The 18,799-nt window shown below is 41.2% G+C and overlaps 3 protein-coding genes across 3 annotated transcripts; all 3 read right to left on the bottom strand.

Annotated features, from left to right (window-relative positions):
• Window positions 1–11,321: 11,321 nt before the first annotated feature.
• BT62DRAFT_209676 (uncharacterized protein) lies at window positions 11,322–12,010 on the bottom strand. Its single transcript, XM_043180062.1, has 5 exons — window positions 11,973–12,010; window positions 11,678–11,918; window positions 11,514–11,620; window positions 11,435–11,451; window positions 11,322–11,385 (listed from the first exon to the last, which is right to left on the bottom strand). The coding sequence occupies exons 2-5, from the start codon at window positions 11,793–11,795 to the stop codon at window positions 11,361–11,363; spliced, it is 267 nt and encodes an 88-aa protein (XP_043038595.1). The 5' UTR covers window positions 11,796–11,918; window positions 11,973–12,010; the 3' UTR covers window positions 11,322–11,360.
• Window positions 12,011–12,029: 19 nt separating this feature from the next.
• BT62DRAFT_209713 (uncharacterized protein) lies at window positions 12,030–12,660 on the bottom strand. Its single transcript, XM_043180063.1, has one exon. It carries the CDS (start codon window positions 12,592–12,594, stop codon window positions 12,208–12,210), a length of 387 nt encoding a protein of 128 aa, XP_043038594.1. The 5' UTR covers window positions 12,595–12,660; the 3' UTR covers window positions 12,030–12,207.
• Window positions 12,661–16,143: 3,483 nt separating this feature from the next.
• Window positions 16,144–18,714, bottom strand: BT62DRAFT_933513 (cytochrome P450). Its single transcript, XM_043186571.1, has 14 exons — window positions 18,477–18,714; window positions 18,311–18,426; window positions 18,157–18,251; window positions 17,971–18,111; window positions 17,787–17,903; window positions 17,522–17,731; window positions 17,323–17,467; window positions 17,231–17,265; window positions 17,064–17,174; window positions 16,972–17,009; window positions 16,751–16,917; window positions 16,584–16,695; window positions 16,398–16,535; window positions 16,144–16,342 (listed from the first exon to the last, which is right to left on the bottom strand). The coding sequence occupies exons 1-14, from the start codon at window positions 18,590–18,592 to the stop codon at window positions 16,303–16,305; spliced, it is 1,581 nt and encodes a 526-aa protein (XP_043038593.1). The 5' UTR covers window positions 18,593–18,714; the 3' UTR covers window positions 16,144–16,302.
• Between the last annotated feature and the right edge of the window lie 85 nt (window positions 18,715–18,799).

The raw sequence follows: 18,799 nt of genomic DNA, 5'->3' as shown, positions 1-18,799 counted from the left end.
ATGGATGTGGATCACCTCAAGAAGGGAGAGAAGTGTTTCAATTGTGATCAAAAGGACCATATAGCATGAAACTGCCCTCAGAAGAAGAACAAGTGCATCTGAGAAGATATTTGGGCACAGATTGCTGAATTGATGAAGGAAGAACAGGACCTTGGCCAAGGTGATAAGACCAAGGAGGTAAAAGATGAGGCTGAGCAGTGAGCAATTCAGCTGACTCAGCCAATGAAATGAATAATGGGTCACAAACTGCTGAACAGACTGACATTTTATCTTCTGTAGTATCACCCTCTATGTCTAAATTATATGTGCATTCAAATATACCTGACTCTGTTATTCACCATCATAAATCACCTAAGGAACTGACTCTAACGACTCAAGCACTGACAAAGGGCTGAAGAGGGGCAGAGGGGCAGAGAGCTCCAAAGGTGTGTTATCACTAAAAGTCTGCCACATTAAAAAAATAAAGCAGACTCAATTGCCTTTAGGCCAAACAGGGGTAGAGAACCCCACCAATTGGCTGAAGCTGTTTGATACTGAATGGACTTGGTGGGCCATCAAGGACACAAAGAATGAAGCAGTAGCAAAGGCAGTACTCAAAAACTGGGTACATAAGACCTGAGCTGAAGAAGTGATTGATGAAATGATCACTGGAATGCAGACTGTGAAACAATGCCAAGCCTTGAAATAGCTTGATGAATTACATGGGCCACCAAAATTCATCAGATGATCCAAGTCTCCAGGGCAAGACCTATTAGCCAAAGCCCAGATTGAGACACTAACATCTCGATCTATCTATGCAGTCACCACTCTGATCGACAGTGGCTGCATAGAGAGTTCCATTAATCAGGCTTTTGTCAATAAACATCAACTGCCCACTCGGGCAACAGCGGCACTCATTCCAGTCTATAACACAGATGAAACAAAGAATCAGGCCAGATCAATCACTGAATATGTGAAGCTTAGGCTCACTATTGGCGATTATTTGAAATGAATTGACCTAGCAGTAACCGAACTAGGAACCAAGAAGGTGTTCCTTGGTCATGATTGGTTAATCAGACACAATCCACTAATCAATTGGAAGACCAGATGCATCATCTTTGCTCGATGCCATTGCCAGAAGATTCTATTTGAATTACCAGATGAAGATCCTGAAGACCAATGGGATGAAGAAATGGAGGATGGTGAAACAATTCTCACCATTGATCTACAAAGGGCCATTAGCATTCAAGCCATTCACCATGCTAATGACTTAGCAGCAAAGGCCAATGCAGGGAAGGAGAGAAAGACATTCGAAGAGATGGTATCAGAATGGGCATGTGACTATTGGGATTTATTTAAAAAAGAAAATTTCGATGAACTATCTGATGCAAAATCCTGAGACCATGCCATCGAACTAATCCCCAATGCAAATGCCAACTTAGATTGCAAGTGTTATCCACTGGGCAATAATGAACAGTATGAGCTAGATAAGTTCCTTGAAGAGAACTGATCTAGCAGAAGGATCCAACCATCAAAATCACCAATGGCATCATCCTTCTTTTTCATCAAAAAGAAGGATGGAAAACTCTGACCAGTACAAGATTATTAGAAGCTTAATGAGATAACAATCAAGAACTGTTATCCACTTCCTTTAATCACAGAGTTAATGGATAAACTTTGAGGCACTAAATACTACACCAAACTAGACATTCAATGGGGATATAATAATGTCTATATCAAAGAAGGCGATGAGTGGAAGGCTGCTTTTTGAACTAATCGCAGTTTATTTGAACTAACAGTTATGTTCTTCGGACTCACCAACTCACCGACCACCTTCCAATGGATGATGAATGACATCTTCAAAGATCTCATTGCTATGGGGAGAATAACAATCTATTTAGATGACATACTGATCATGTCCAAAACCAAAGAGAAACATCAAAGAATAGTATAACAGGTACTATTCTTGATGAGGAAGCATCGACTCTTCCTCAAGGCTGAAAAATGTGAATTTGAGGTACAGTTGACTATCTCACAATGCATGATGTCGAAATGCATAATTCTGACTTTGCATATAGATTGGGCTGGAATGCAGTTGGAGAGCAGAGAAATAGGCTAGAAATGCATATGGTTCTAGTTAGGAATATGCATTGTCAGATTGAAAATTATAGTAAGCTGATATGACATTATGCATATATTAGAACAATAAAGAACATAATTTGTTTGTATAGACTATGACAAATACAAAAAAAATTATTGTAAAGTGACACAGCCTATATCTCTATAAACATGCCTCCTGAACCAACATGAAAACCATGTGCTAAATCTGGAAATCCATATGAGCATACAAAACAGAAGAAGAAAGTCTCAATATACACATCATCAGCTCAGTCTCCAAAGCAGATCTTCCACCCACACCTCACAACAGGAGACTGGCTCGTAGTATTTAAACACATTAATAACCATCCTTCCCATCGACATGCTGACATTGTGGCACATTTCACAAACTGAAAGGAAGGTGTATTGCTCTTTACCCAATCAACTCTTTTATAGAAACTGGCATCTCATACAAAAATCGAACAGTGTGCAAATGAGAACCCTAATGCACTATCATCCAAAAAGTCTTGTATTGTCACCTGACCTGATGTGGAGCATGCTGTTGCATCCTGGTATCAAAATATGCAGCTCCAAGATAAGACTGTGACTGGTGCAATGCTGATAGAGAAGCAAAATTGAATTGAAAATCTGATGAATATTCCAGAGGATCAGTGTTTGAAAGGAGAGGGATAGTTGAGGTCATTCTGCAAGGCATGGAAGATTCAGGAGGTTCGGCAGCATGGAGAAGCAGGCTCAGTGGATATGATGGTAGTGAAAAAAGAATGTGTGCATCTTCACAGCATTATGGCAAAATATGTGATGTGAGACAGATGGAATATTGATGAATCCGGTCTTGTCATCTTTGCCATTCCAGATCATACCTTGGCATCTGGTCCTATGAGTGGACAAAAACAGGACAAGTTCCACATCACCATGTGTTTTGCTGTGAATGCAGATGAGAGTGAGCAAATGCCAGTTGTTTTCATTGGCAAGTCAAAGCAACCACAGTGTTTCAAGAAAAAGAGTCCAATGGCAATGGGATTCTATTATCAGAATAACAAGAAAGCCTGGATGATAAGCGAAATATTTATGAAGTGGATGAAGATGTTTGATTTAAAGATGAAGAGGGAGATGTGGCAGGTTCTGCTGACCTTGAACAACTTTTGAGGATATTCTATCGCTTATACACCCTATAACACAAAGCTGGAGTTTTTTGAGCCCAATATGACTCTATATATTCAGCCACTAGATGCTGGTATTATCTGCTGCTTCAAGGCACATTATCAGAATGTCATGTGTATCCATGCATTTGATCTCAATGATCTTGGAGAGTCTGAGATCTTCAAGCTTGATCTCCTTGAAGCTATGACTATTGCTCATGATGCTTGGGCAAATGTCAGCAGTGAAATGATAGCAAACTGCTGGAAACACACTGGTATAATGCCTGACAATGCACCTGAGTCACAGTCTACCACACTATCCAATGATTTCCAAGCTGCCTCACTCCTCAAGTCTGCATGGAATCTTGTTCATGACTTTGCCTCAACAGACAAATACATGCTTTCAGGGATTGAACAGACATTACAGAATCTGCTTGGAAACCAATATGCTGATGCTGACTGGCGTCCTGCTCTTATGGCTGTTATGAATGCAGAGAATAATGTTGGTAAAGCACTAGAGGCAGTCAATCAGTTGGCTTCTTTATCACAGTCAAAAATAAACACACCTTCCACCCAAATTACCCCTATTCAACAGCTCTAGACAGCAGAGATAATGTTGAAGAACCATCTTGTTGAATTGAAACAACAAAATCGCATGTTTGGTCCCATTCCAATCATTGAAGAGATGGTTAACTCTATTGCAGAAGAGTATACTGAAGATCTTGAGGTGATGCCAACAGATGAGGAGATTGTTGCTGCTGTCAAGCATGATATTGCAGTAGAAAATGGGGAAATAACTGTCATTGATGATGATGAGGAGGAAGAAGAGGAAGAGGAGAGTGAGGAAGAACAGACCTTGATAACTATAAGAGAAGAATTTGAGCTTATTCAAAAGCTGGAGGCATTTTGTGTTTCACAAGATGACCAGGGTGGATTAGTACCACAGCTGAGGAAGTTGAGAGGGGCATTATTCAAGGAGATGCATGGAAAGCTGACTCAAAAGCCACTGACAGCATTTTGGGAAAATGACAACATTGTCACATAAAGTCACATGTCACATCACATGCTATTTTGATTCTGCATAAATCTATAAATGCATATGGTTTTGGTGTCTCCTGACCATATGCATTGTGAGATAGTCAACTGTATTAGAAACTGAATACCTCAGAGTCATTATTAGTGAAGGGAGTATCAGAATGGACCCTGTCAAAGTGGTAGGAGTAACTGAATGGCCAGAACTGACAAAAAAGAAGGAACTGCAATCTTTCTTTGGATTTATCAACTTTTACTAATGATTTATCTGAGATTACAGCAAAATAGTCCAACCGATGACACAATTGACCAGGAATTCCTCATGGACTTGGGGAATTTCCCAACAAACAGTGTTTAATGACCTTAAATGCTGATTAGCCAAAGACATCATCCTGGCCATACCAAGTCAAGATAAAAGGTTCAGGGTGGAGGCCAACTCTAGTAAAGATGCTATTGGAGCTGTACTCTCTCAGGAACAAGATGGCAAATGGTGACCAGTCACTTTTATGTCAAAGGTGCTCATAATAACTGAGTGCAACTATGAGATCTACAATAAAGAACTCCTCACCATAATGCTCACTCTTGCTGAATGGTGGCATTATCTCATTGGAGCTAATCACACCTTCGAGATCTGGACCAATCACCAGAACTTATGATACTTCTGACAATCCCAAAAGCTTAATCACAGATAAGCCAGATGGGTCATAGAACTATCTGAATATGAGTACACACTACACTACAAGGCTGGAGCAGCAAACAAGAAGGCTGATTTCCTCAGCTGAAGAGCAGATCACAACCAGAGAGGAGACGACAACAAGGAGGTCATAGTACTACAATCAGAGCACTTCTGGACAATGATCATGCCAATAGAAGAAGAGATGCATGAATGCATCAAGAGTGCCACTCAGGATCCACACAAATGGGATCAGAGAATTGTCTCATCACTCAATCATGAGCAAGGGCTGAAGAAAGAAGGGGGATTGATCTATTACGACAGATGAATCTATATTCTAAGGGATCAAAGACTCCAAAGTGATATTATTGCCACCTATCATGATCATATGACCGCCAGACACCCAGAGATCGCTAAAACAAAGGAATTAGTCTTGAGGGAATATTGGTGGCCAAAAATAGACCATAATATCATCTGATATATCAAAGCTTGTGAGGTCTGTCAGCAAGGCAAGACTTCAACACAATTCAGAGCAGCCTCACTCAATCCGAATGAGGTCCCTTTGTCACCATGGACTCACATCTCAGTAGATATGATAACTGGACTTCCTGAAAGCAACAGCTATAATGCCATCATTGTCATAGTCGATCGCTTCTTGAAGGCGATCATTTCAATTGCCTGCTCAACAGAGTTAACATCTGAGAGATGGGTGAAAATACTATGTGATGAAGTATATACAAAATATGGCATGCCTCAGATAATAATTTCAGACAGAGGATCACAATTCATGTCTAAATTCTTGAACGACTTATATTGGTTATTTAATATCAAACGAAATGCTTTGACAGCATATCATCCACAGATAGATGGCCAAATAGAATGGGCCAACCAAGAAATCAAAGAGTACCTATGACTTTTCATCAGTTATCAACAGGACAACTGGACAGAATGGCTAGCATTAGCTGCATTCCAACACAATAACAGAATTCATGCAGCAACAGGGAAGACACCATTCTTTGTGAATTATGGGTGGAACCCACCAGTTGTGCAAATAGGATGGGTTCACACATCAACACTGGCATCAATGGACTTCACAATGACAATGGCAAAAATACATGAAGAAACCAAGATGGCCCTCGAAAAGGCTGCAATAATCATGAAAAAGCAGTATGACAAATACCGATGTCCAGCACACCAATATTCAACAAATAACAAAGTCTGGCTGGATACAACAAATCTTCACCTCCTGAGGCCAAAACAAAAACTGGCAGATAAACAAATAGAACCATTCAAAGTTATTGCCAAAATTGGCAACTCTGTATATAAGTTGCAACTACTGGCAACATGAAAAATTCATAATGTTTTTAATAAAATATTGCTGACACCATACATGGCTCCTGCCTTTCCAAATCAACAATGACCATCAGAACCTCCACCAATACTCATCAATGATGAAGAACACTATGAAATCAATAAAGTGCTAAATCACAAGACTCAAAGAGTCAAAGCATGAGACAGAGACATGAAAACAACCATTGACTATCTTGTCAGCTGGAAAGGATATGGGCTGGAATCAAACCAATGAGTCAACAAAAAACTTATGAATATGGAAGAGGTGATCTGGGACTATGAGCACAGGATCAACAAGGTCAACACAAAAAGGGTCATGTTCAACATTATCCTAGAGAAAATACATTGACCTGCGAGTAGGAACCTGACAACAAAGAGAAGAAGGATGATATCTAGCCAGATATACATCAACCAACCTGCCAGAAATGGTGCAGAAATCAATGCAGTCACTATAGGACCAGCACTCTTACCCTTAACTTAACCATCAGGACAATGGTCTTAAGGAGGGGGTAATGTTATGATTTTTCCTACTTTCTTTCCTTTTTTTCTTTAGAAATGACTCCTATCCTTGCTTAGTCAGAGCACTTAGGCCAGCACTTAGAACCATGGGAATACTTAGCTCAGCACAACAGCAAGACAACAACCTTTGTGGATAGTCTGGCAACAGCAGGGGTAACAGCTCTATGACAGACAATATCTTTTATAAACAGTTATTAATAGCCAGATAACAGAACAGTATTTAAGTAGCACCATTTTCACTATAGTAGCTCCAGCATTAAGCTAAAGTTTATTCTTCATCATCTACTCTTGAGCTCAAGCTTCTTGCACCTTGAAACCACCACCACTATTAACTTGGTGAACTCAGTCAGTCTAATCTGAAGTGTGAGGTTCTGAACTGTTTATCACATGTTGATAGTCACATGGAATTTGGGCTTAACATAAGTCCACTTGCAATCCACAAGAGATCTGTCTTTGGATAATTCTTTCAGCTGCCATATGCCTAGAGAAGTCAATAGATTGTATTCTTCATCCATTGCTTTCTTCCAATGATGCCAGTCTGGCCTTGTCTTGGCTTCTTCAAGGCTTAATAGCTCATCACTGAGGTTGTCTGCAGTTTCCCTAATACATGTATAGTCTATTACAACATTTACAGCTTCCAAAGATGATTCTTCTGAGGTATGCTGTTGTTCTGATGTTTTCACAGCTCATGCACTTGGATTATGAAGTGTCTGGTAACTCAGTTAGATCTTTGATGCAATCTGGGCTGCTTTGTCATATGGCTCAATCACTTTCTCATGTTATATTGGGAACTTTGATTTGATCAATGATACATCAGAGGCTGTTTCTCCTTTTGGTTCAGCATTTCTGACATCCACAGAATTGTCCAAAATGCCATCATTTTCATCCAGAGTCTGCTTGACTTTGCTCTCTGACTCTTTTTTGAGTGATAAAGAGTGAGAGACTATATAGTCAGTGTCTATAGACTCTATAATGTTGTTTTCAGGGAATATAACATTTCTTGAGGTCTGAATCTGCCTGGTTTGAGGGTTGTAATATCTCCAGGCCCTGGATTCATCTCTTGTTATCTTGCTGCAACACCCAGCACTTTACTCCAAATTTTTGGAGTGCTGAAATATCTGGTTTCATGTCTTGAAACACTTCTTCTAGGGTTAGATCATTTTTGATAGTCTTAGTTGGTGATTGGTTCTTCAGATATGTGGCATATGCCACTGCCTCAGGCTATAGAAACTTCAGTAAGTGATGTTCTTCTAGCATGGCACATGCATGCTCCACAAGAGTCTGATTTATTCTCTCAGCAACTCTATTTTGAGATGGGGAGTATGCTGTAGTCAATTCCAACTGTATGCCATTGTCCTGGAGATATTCCTTCACTTCTTCATTGATATATTCTTTTCCATTGTCAATCCTCATAAACTTCAGATCCTTCTCTTTATAGACTTTGATGTATTTTTGATACTGCTGGATCTTCTTTCAAATTTCCATATCTTGCTTTGACTTCAAAAAATACAACATTGTCCTTCAGGATTTTCTATCTGTGAAGCTTATGTAATATCTTTCATCATAGATACCCTGAGTTTGGGCTGGCCTCTATAGATCTAAAAATATCATTTTCTCTATTTCAGTAGTCTCTTTTGGCTTTCTGTGAAAATAGCTTGGTATGATATTTGGCTTTTATGCAAGCTATGCAATCTGTCTGAAGCTCAGCTGTCTCATCTATATCCATCCTCTTGACCATTTTCTTTCTAAATAGTCTTTTTACTGATCCTATATTTAAGTGGCCTAATATTTTGTGCCACTTTTGCTATAATCAGGCTGATTTCATAGCATGGGCCTGAGTTATTTCTGGAACAATAATGTCAAGGCTGTACAGCTTTGATATTTTATCTCTATGGCCAATTATCTTACCATGTGATGAGATAATATCCATTCTGGACTCTTTGAATTTGAGTTCAAATCCAGCATCTGTAATGTGCCCTATTGACATAAGATTGAATGATGCATCAGAGCAGTGGATACACTCCTTTAGTGTGACTGAAGTGATCTTTTCTCCTTCAACTATTTTAATCTTGACAGTTTCTCTTCTCAAGCCTTTGGATTTGCCTACACCAATGACTTCATGTTCTGAGGTTTCAACATAGTCAGAAAAATATAATCTATTTTTGACTATATATCTGATAGTACCAGAGTCCCCTAGCTATGATACTCTTGAGAGTGAAGTAAGTGTGATATCTGTTGCACAAAATATGTAGTCTTCTTCTTCTGAGTCCAATTTGGCAATATATGCCTGAGTCTGGCTCTTTTCCTTTCCCTTCCATGACTTTTCAGAATTCTTCTTCTTATTTAGGCAATTTGTTCTGATGTGACCAGTTTTCCCATATCTATAACATGTGACTTTTGGATTAGACTTCTTATCATATGCTGCAAGTGTTGTAGTCCAATCAGAAGTCTTTTTCTTTAATCAGATGTCCTTCTGAAGAATTCAGGAAATCAATTTGTAAGAATCTTTCAAGTCAGCAGTATCCACTGATGAGATGAATGAATTTCATGATTTCAGGAGTGATGTAAGCAGTGTAATAGAGAAGTCCTCCTCCTCAACTTTCTGCTTAAGGGATGCCAGCTCCTCCTGATAGGACCTCAAAGTCCTAATATGCTCCCCTATGTTTTCTTCTTTTTCACACTGAGCTCTAAAGAATTTTCTTCTAACAAGAACAATTCTCATGGGTCCTCTGGACTCATATATATCTTTCAGAGCTTTTCAGGCTTCTGCCAAAGTCTTTGAACTAGCAATATATATCAGCAGACCATCTGAAACCCACAATCTTATTGTTGAAAGAGCCTTTCTATCACTCTTCTTCCAATCTGCCACCAGTGTTGTGGCTGCTGGGGCTGAAGTGCTTCTATCTGCATAATCAATTAGTCTTAAATCAGTTAGAATATCAATCATCTTGATTTTCCATGTCAGATAATTTTCCAGGCCCTTAAGGAGGTCAATTCTATATATGGACTGGTTATCCATGCAGTTCTACATGTGTACATAAAGTATGAAAGAGTGTGAAGTGAGTAGCAATGTAAGTTCAGTTATGACTGAGGCCCATAACCTGTTGTCAGTAGAGAGCAGAGTAATGTACAGAGGATTAAAATTAGCCTCTCAAGAGAGAGATGTTCTACTTAAATACATTTTGTATTACTTTGAGATCTTTCTATGAGATACTAAATAAGTCTGAATCATGATCCTGTTATGATTTTTCACCTTATTCTATGTTGTTTCCTTGATTAACCCCTATTTATGCTTAGTCAGAGTGCTAACACAGGTGCTTAGGACTATGAGACAAAGCTTAGTCATCACAACTAGGCCAAGTTGGTTATTGTCTTTTGATGCAACAGCATTGCCTGATGATGCACAATCACTCTTTTATGTACAGTAGTGACACCCAAGGACAATGGGCACAAGAAACCCAACAACACACAATTAGCAGTAGTATATTTAGACAAAGCTTGTACAGTATTTAAGAGGCTCACTCTCACTGGTTAATCTCAGCTTCGAGCTAAAGTTTATTCTATCTCATTCCATACTTGAGTCAATCCTCAGGCCTTGTGACACAATGATCAGATCACATATCAGTGTACTCAGTCAATTACCCAAAGTGTGAGGTAACACCTGTTTAACACATGGTTCTGCTCATGTGATGCTTGAGTCTAACAGATCCAAGTCAGCTGCTGCTGACTGGCATTGTATCTTCAAGTATGTTCTTGTACTCACTCAGGATTGCTATCCCAACACCATTGTTGGCTTATGATTCATTAGCACATCTAATTTTCTCTAAATTATATGAGCTTTCAAGGAGATGATCACAACTGCTCAGACCAGCATCCTACCAATCGACCTTGGTGCATATATGGCTCCATCATAGCTCATTTCTTATGTGTTGGGCAGAGGGTTGAGAATACAGTAGCATAAAGGGCTCAACATGCCCAAGGAATTATTCTGTCTGAGCTTGAGACAAAAGCACCTCTCTCCTCAGTGTCATCGTAGACACAATAAAGCCAGGAAGCAAGCGGCATCCTTTATACACCATGATTCATCACAATAGTTCTGGCAGTTGTCTCAGTCTTCTATCTCCACTGTTCCATGTACTATACATCTTTTCTTCTACTTGCTGTCTGTATTCTAGCTTTGCAAAACTTTCATCTCAAGATAAGCCAACTTGAAACGAGTTAGTCAGTTGTGATACTGGTTAGCTCAGAATACTTCCGGTGCGCGTTGGATGTTAATATATACCCAAATAATCCTCCTAATACATTTCACGCCGACGAGAGAGCAAAAACAGATCTACACAAGCAGATTGTTCCAGACTATCTTCTCCAGCATAGCAATCAGCCACTAAGGGCGCCAAAACCAAAAGCGCCACGCCCAGTATGATCATCCTAAAACAGCCTCTTTTATCAAAAGAAATCAAATTCCAAGCGAGCTTACCCTATTACTTTGATGATGAACATGATCGCATCCCACGCGCTCTCATCATCCGAACTCTGAGATCTGCTCTTCTCTAATCGCCGCTTGTGACTTCGAAGCTAAAGATATCTTTAGTGTGATAAAGGGTCCAAGAAATCATCCACGTGCATCTGCAAGACCTTTCGCTAAACATACAAAGTTCAAAGCCTTGCTCCGATAATAAATCGTGAGAGACTGTTTTACCTACGTCAAAAGCACGGCGACATGATGGGCACGAATACGCCGTTCTACCTGCCTCCGCCGCCTCCGAGATCCAACCATTTAGACACTGCATGCAAAACATATGTTGCGCAGCTGGGCAAAATGTAGAGGTTCTACCCGAATACAATATTGGCAGGACGAGCGACTTACGACATGGCGTACAAACTGGGTCCGTGAATCCGGCCAGACATATAACGCAGCAGTCTTCATCTATGTCCATGGTACATACAATAAGAGGGAAAGAGAAAGAAACGACCGCCGTTAGCATGCCCAGAACACGTGTAAGAGTATTAGTCGCCGCCTTCCGGACAGAATTTCGTCATCAGCCTCTTAATCACGCCTAGGCCGCTCAAATGACAAAATGACCGGAAGTCGGTACGATGAAAGATTCCTAGACAGTAAATGGTTACAGTATGAATTGGAACTCGCACTCGAAGGTATGCACCTTGCACGCTATATGTTTGGAAGTCGATGATGTGATTTTTGATGAAGGTAGTCGAAATGTCGACGAAGCGTGTCGAAATCTCTTCCCATACCCACTTTGAGAGTTCACATAGCTGAGGATACCCATGCTCTACAAAGAAGTAGAAGATCTTGTCACTCGCAAAGCCCACAGCCCAAGCAACCACAGTCCTGGAACGAATTTATATAAGCTGATGATCACGATGAGATATGAACACCTACGAGATGAAAGACAGTAGCAGTACCGTAATGATCACCCTAATCACAACCCATACACAGCGTCCCCACTCCCGAAAACACTCCCCAGGGTGAGTCGATATACGCCAGATGAACCTCGAAATGAGACACAGAATTGCGACGACAAAACGGATGGAATCAACAAACAACGCGAACATAATGCCAGCAAGAGTGGCTATGTTGGTAAGAATACCGAGGAATGCATTAGCTTTCTTTGCATAACTGCCTTTTCTCGTGGCTAAGTCTGCCTTTTCCTCGGCGGCACTTCGAAGTTGTTTGGAGCGTTTCAATTCGGATGTCAGGGATGTGTTGTGTGCATCCAGCTCTTTAACTTCCTTCCGGAGTGCATGAAGCTCATGTACTAGCATGTCCGTCTGAGGGATGAACACCTTGCGCAACTGGAAGTGGTGGTCATTAGTATGTCTTGAAACATGGGCCTGTGCTCACCTGATCTATAGGGGTCAAATGATGAACATAACTTTACTACAATTGAACCTATTGAAGTACCTTTAGTAATGACGGCACCGCAAGATGGGCAAGTACAGGGTTGGTGTTGGCGCGCGGTGACGCCGAACCACTCGTTTATACATTCCAGACAGTATATGTGACCTAGAACTGATCCGTATCGATTGATAGCAGAAGTGCCCACTTACCACAGGATGCAGAATGAGGCTCTGCGAGAGGATTCCGGCAGATGATGCACTCGATCATTCTAGATGAACGCTATAGGAGAGAGGCAGGAGGGAAGTAAGATGATCGCGATCGTGATCATTTCCTTATAAATGTCATACCAGTTTCAATCATGCATAAAATGACGCTAAGCATTCGCATGTTGCCTAGATAAAGTTTGATAGCATTTGTACATAACATCCAACGAACTAAAACATTCATGAAGCCAGCGCTAATCAGAAGTCAAGAGATATCACACGATGCTATGAAGATACAGACAAAGAGTCAAGCCTTCACGTGAATCAAACGTCATTTTAGTTGGACATGCATGAAACAAACATGTTGATTCAGAGAAACTTAATGGACACAAGCATGTTACCCGGACAGTCAGACAATCTTGTTTATAGCCGCCCCGCCCTTCTAATTCCTAAATCTGTATCTGTCGTTGCGGATGAGGGACAAGATGACAGAGATAAAGACTGACGGGAACTGTTCTGTCCAATCCGTTCCTTTCGGGGTTTACTCGAGTCACGGTAAAGTCTGGTACAGTCTATCTTTGGATGACATTACGCGCTGACTCCAATGTGGGCACTTTTTTAAAGATTATCAGCCTACATCTCAAGTCGAGGATGTCGGGAATACCTTTCTAGGTCTAGAAGAAGGGCCATTCCAAACGATAGGGCACTATTCCACACGATAGTTGAGACTAAGTCGTCCACCATTTGAAAAACACCTGGTGCGGCGATGGCTTGAACACGAGCCTAGAAATTTGTAAGCTGACGCTTGGGCGTCCGATAACGGAATACATACCTAAAGTTAGCTTTCTCGGGTAGCGACGCAGTGGCTAAGACATTGACAGTGCACTTGTACTGGTAGACACTGGCAGTAACAGTACAGGGACGAGGACCGGATTTTAGCTTCCAGCTCAACACGTGATCTCATCATCAAATCACGGTAATATTTACGCGCTCGTATGCATGTCGCACGACGCGTCGCCGTACAGCAGCACAAGACAGGATGGTAGATCTGACAGTGACGGAATTATATGAAAAGTTTATGTCCCTTATTCTTCTCATGAAAAAGTACCACCAGTCTTAATGAGTGTCAGGTACATTGTAGAGGCCGATGATAGCATGTAGAGGAAAACGTGATTTACACCTTAGGAGTAGATATACATGCCAAGGGACTTTTAAAGGCAGTGAGGTGTAGAACTAAAGCTCTGTAGACAAGCATGTGGATGAAACAGACAGTATCATGGGACATGTTTACAACAAGTACTCCCAAATACAGTCTAGTTCATCAACTTACAATTATATGCCACACAGGGAGGTTCCATACAAAAAGATGAAAACAGAACACCCTGAACCAAATAGAGTTCCATGAACAATAAAGACAAGAAGGACCAACCAAAAGATATGTATAATATAATTGGATCCCAGTTACTGGAATCATAGTGCTCAAAAACATGCACATGGAGGTTTAGGCAAGATCTAAGCAATCTGTCTCAATCCAAGAACCATTCTGCACTGCACATAAGCAAGAATAGGCAAACAACATAAAAAGCACCCACATGAGAATAATGAAAACCATCCAAGTAAACACACATTGATGTGCAACAGCAGCACATGGCCATCTGGCTTTGCTTACCCAGTTGCAGGTCCTTCTCATGTATTTCATTGGACAAACATTTACACTGTGTTGGAAATCCTTGTTGTTGTGCAGGGTAGACTCCAGGCTGGTAAGGCCAGAAGGTATGAACTCCTGATTCTATGGCTCCTATAGAGCTTGTATTTATACTCTCCAGTCTTATATCTAGAATCTACTACAACTTTCTCTTTCTCTCAAGCTTACTCATCAGCTCTCAGCATGATGCCAGATTGCCCTTTCTAGAACTTTTCAGCAAAATCCCAACACACTGCATCTATAATAACACCAATTGTCTTCTGAGTTGTTCCTTCTCCCACTTTGCTGAGTTATCAGGGTCAATGTGGATCTTACAGACAGTGGGGAGTGAGTATGGTCAGAATTTATGCAGGACAGTGTGTATCTGAACAAAAAGAACTTGTCATGCAGAACACAGTGAAGCAGAATTACAAATTATGTATGTTCTCTTCCAATGGATCTTGGGGTGTGAGGGTAAGCTTTTGAAGCAAATGATGAATAGCATATACCATTGGGTAATGGCTTGCAACATCTTGAGCACTGCAAGGCATTGAACCAAAGTTCTTTGAATTAACTGTTGTCCAGACTCTCTATCTTGTCTACATATCACTTGCAATATATGTGACCTGTGGGCAATTTGAAGAAAGTGAAGGACATGAAACCATGAGAACTCACCACAGGAAAGAGAAAAGAGGGACTTGGCTCTAGAGTGACATGCAGGGCATGAGCTGGGCATGTTTGTAGTGAAGCAGCAGTAGTATGGAGGATGAAAGAGATACTAATACTCAAGGGTGCTATTCTGTCATGCTTTAAATGACTTTTCTATTTTCACCCAGGTTAAGGTCAGACTGATTTTAGGATGAACTTCTGCATTATTCATAGATTCCTAGTACAAGACAAAGAATGATGGGATTCAATACAATTTATCAGAGAATTTAACTGTTAAGACTTAAGGTTTGAAACAATTGATTCTTTGGTTATCTCTTGCCTTTCTTCCAAGCCTTTTATATGAGGCTGATAATTCAGCTGGCCATCACTATTGATGAACAATCACTGCTGAGGCCAGTTCCTTTTCAGCATGGAAATAGACATTCTGAAAATGTTGTGATTTTCAATTACCTTTACATGCTGCAAAAATGGGATAAGGAAAACTTGATGAAAAACTTGCTATTTTTGGCACTCTTTTTATATGCCAAGAACAAACTCTTTTCTACAATGAAAAGTGGTTTCCTTTGTTCTGACAGTGGGGGATGCCTTTTTCAATTCAATTTTCCCTGTTGTTTTCCTTTACAGAAAAGAATATGGAAATGATCTCATTTATCAACTCATTTTACTGAACTCACTTTTACTATTGCAAAATTGAATGAAATGTCATAACATTTTCTGGTCTTATTTTTCTGCCAGAAAATGTACCAGTCCCAGCAGTGAATAGGACATGCTCAAAAAGGTGAAGGGACAGCAGATCCACAGAGAGATAAATAAATATGCCTTTGAAGATAGAAAACAAGATGCAACCCCAACTGAAAGAAAAAAAGCAACATTGGCAAATGCCAGATGGATGACAGATTGCTACTTACAAGTAAGCTCGCATATCCGGCAGTGATTCATATTAAGTAGTCTGGAATTATCAGTGGAATAGACAGTCTTTCCCCTGTATCTCAACAATGAAACCAACAAGGACATAGAATAGTATATCATGATTCTGTTAATCATACAGTGAGTGCTATGCCACAAGTCCATGCACCTTATTCTCGTCTTGAAAACACAAGTGGCATGTGAACAGGCCTTCAATTTCATACTATCAACGTATGCATCCATAGCCATGGAGAAACACGCTCACATCAAAGTAAGACTAGCCCTAGTTTTCAAAACTCTTTCCTTTCTTTCCTTGAATGTTTCCCCGGGCTTTTCCTTGACCGTTATTTTGTACTTCGAGATGAGCATCGTGAGTACAGCAACACTCTCAGTTTCAGAAAATCTATGCTTATTAGTCAGTAATATATCACAGAGTGACTTGGAGATGTACTTTCGACCTATACACGCACGCGCACCCTGACTGAATGGCACAAACGCCTCCCTCGGCCAATCACCCAGAAATCTTGACGGATTGAACACCTCAGGGTCTTTCCAGTACCTCGCTGCATTGACGGTGAATCAAACGATGTGTCTTAGATTTATCCAGCCAACACTCACGATTATAATGTAACCCTGCCACATCAATTGTTATCATGGCACCTTGAGGTACGGGAATGGTCTTGCGTTCGCCCGCCTTATTAGTAGAAACGAAGACGGTATCCTCAGCGCTTATCTTAGGAATCGGCGGCACGGATGGGAATAAGCGAAGAGCTTCATAAAGCACACTGCAGAAGGTAGTCAATAACGAGTTGTAAGTACGATAAAGGCAAGTTGCTCGCGCTATGGAATGCGTGAAGAGGGGCATTTCTTCGAAGGTCTGTGTCATGACTAATCAGTGGTAGGGGCTTGTGATGGTAGAATAAGTGCCTACTGGGTTCCGCCCATTCGGGATGATGGATTTGATATGGCGGTAAAGGATCTCCTGCTGGTCCGGATAGAGCCCTAGCAGGGCAAATGTAAATGCGAGTGTGTGGGCTGTAGTCTGTGATTATGGGAGCATCGTATTGACATTCTTCTCAGCCACAAATTGCGACTCACCTCGTGTCCAGCTAGTAGGAACACGAAAATGTTCCCTTGGAAAGACAATTCAAATTGTAGTTAACCGACATCCGATGAAAATGGAAACCTACCGAGAAGTTCTTGATCTGTCAATTTTGCCTCTCCTTCGACCAAAAGTTCGTCATCATTGGCATCCAGAAGATTGCTGAACAAATCATATCTTTCCTCCTTCTTCGCCGTCGTTCGCCGATTTCTGATCATTTCCAGCATATACAACTTGAAACAACTTTGTTGAGATTAGAGAAACGATAAAGAACAACTTTAACCCACCTCTAGTTCATCGAATGCAGCTCTCACCTTCACCCACTTGGGTATCAGCCCCATGATCCACCGGGTCACGGTGATCCTTAAGATGATTCCGGTACTCACAAGACGCATGGCATCATGGAAGGCCATCGTGTGTCCCGGAGGGACGACCGTGTCAGCTTGCCAAGGCATCTTGCGACCAAAGCCCGCCACGCCAATAACATTCAGAGCTATCTACATCATTTTGATGAGAGTTATCGAATAATCTTTTGGACGCTCTAGTACTTACCTGTAGTGTAATATCGTCCACACGGTCTATTTCCACCACATCCTTGCCCTTCCAGATGGTATTGATCAGGTCCCGCGTGGTGTTCAAGGATTCTTCCCATACGAGTCGGTGATTTCTCTGCGTTAAGTCGACAATCGTATGAGATAAGCCGAGGGTCCATGGATGAACTTGAATGTGGACATACATCAGAAAATGCCGGGGCACTGATCTTTCGATATTTTTTCCAAGTATGCCCTTCGGATGCGACGATGTTGCTGCCGAATATAGAGAGCGCTCGGTACAGGAAGACAGGTTTTGGGAAAGACACATGCGCTACGGTTACGTCCTTCAAGCCCGTTAGTGGAGAACCATTAGCAAACGAAAGACGGACTTTGATGATCGCAGCATCGGCAATAAGGAATTCAACTCTCGGCGCTGGGAATGATGATATGCAGGTAACAATGTCCCATCCTGTCTGTTCATAAACTATTAAACGCGATGGTTGGTAGATGCTCAAGCAATGTTTGTGCCACTGATTTGCTCACCTGCGTATTTCTTGTTAAAGACATAGTTGGTACCACTGGTCAAACCACGAATTGGAGGAAGAAAGTGGGCGAGAAGATGGTTGTGCCAGAGAATTGTGCGGTTTCCAGGGTGGTTTCTGAGCTATTCGGATTTTCGCAACAATTTTAAAGATGCTGAAAGACTCACCCAACCGCTTTGACATTCTGATAGAACTCGATAGATTTCTGGACGACCCAGAGAAGGACAACCACCAAGGTGAGCGTCGCAAGCATGGCGATGGGAGCTGCGAAGAGTCTATTCATAATCTCATCACTACGGCACTCAAATACCACAGAAAGCAGGCACGGGATCAAGGAGAGAAGTTCTTGCACTGAAAAGCTAGGGTACTGCAAGTGCCGGTGGTCTGGTGGATAGCGGCACCAATTAATACACGTTCTGGAGCGAATCAGTAGCAACTCAGCCTGCGAAAGGTGCAGAGTGATGCATGCGCCTTCGAGGCAGCTCTCCAC

This window comes from Guyanagaster necrorhizus, assembly GCF_019112545.1.
Source record: "Guyanagaster necrorhizus MCA 3950 unplaced genomic scaffold BT62scaffold_16, whole genome shotgun sequence".
Taxonomy (NCBI): Eukaryota; Fungi; Basidiomycota; class Agaricomycetes; order Agaricales; family Physalacriaceae; genus Guyanagaster; species Guyanagaster necrorhizus.
The sequence above is the reverse complement of the archived record's forward strand: the minus strand, read 5'-3'. Positions and strand labels throughout refer to the sequence as shown.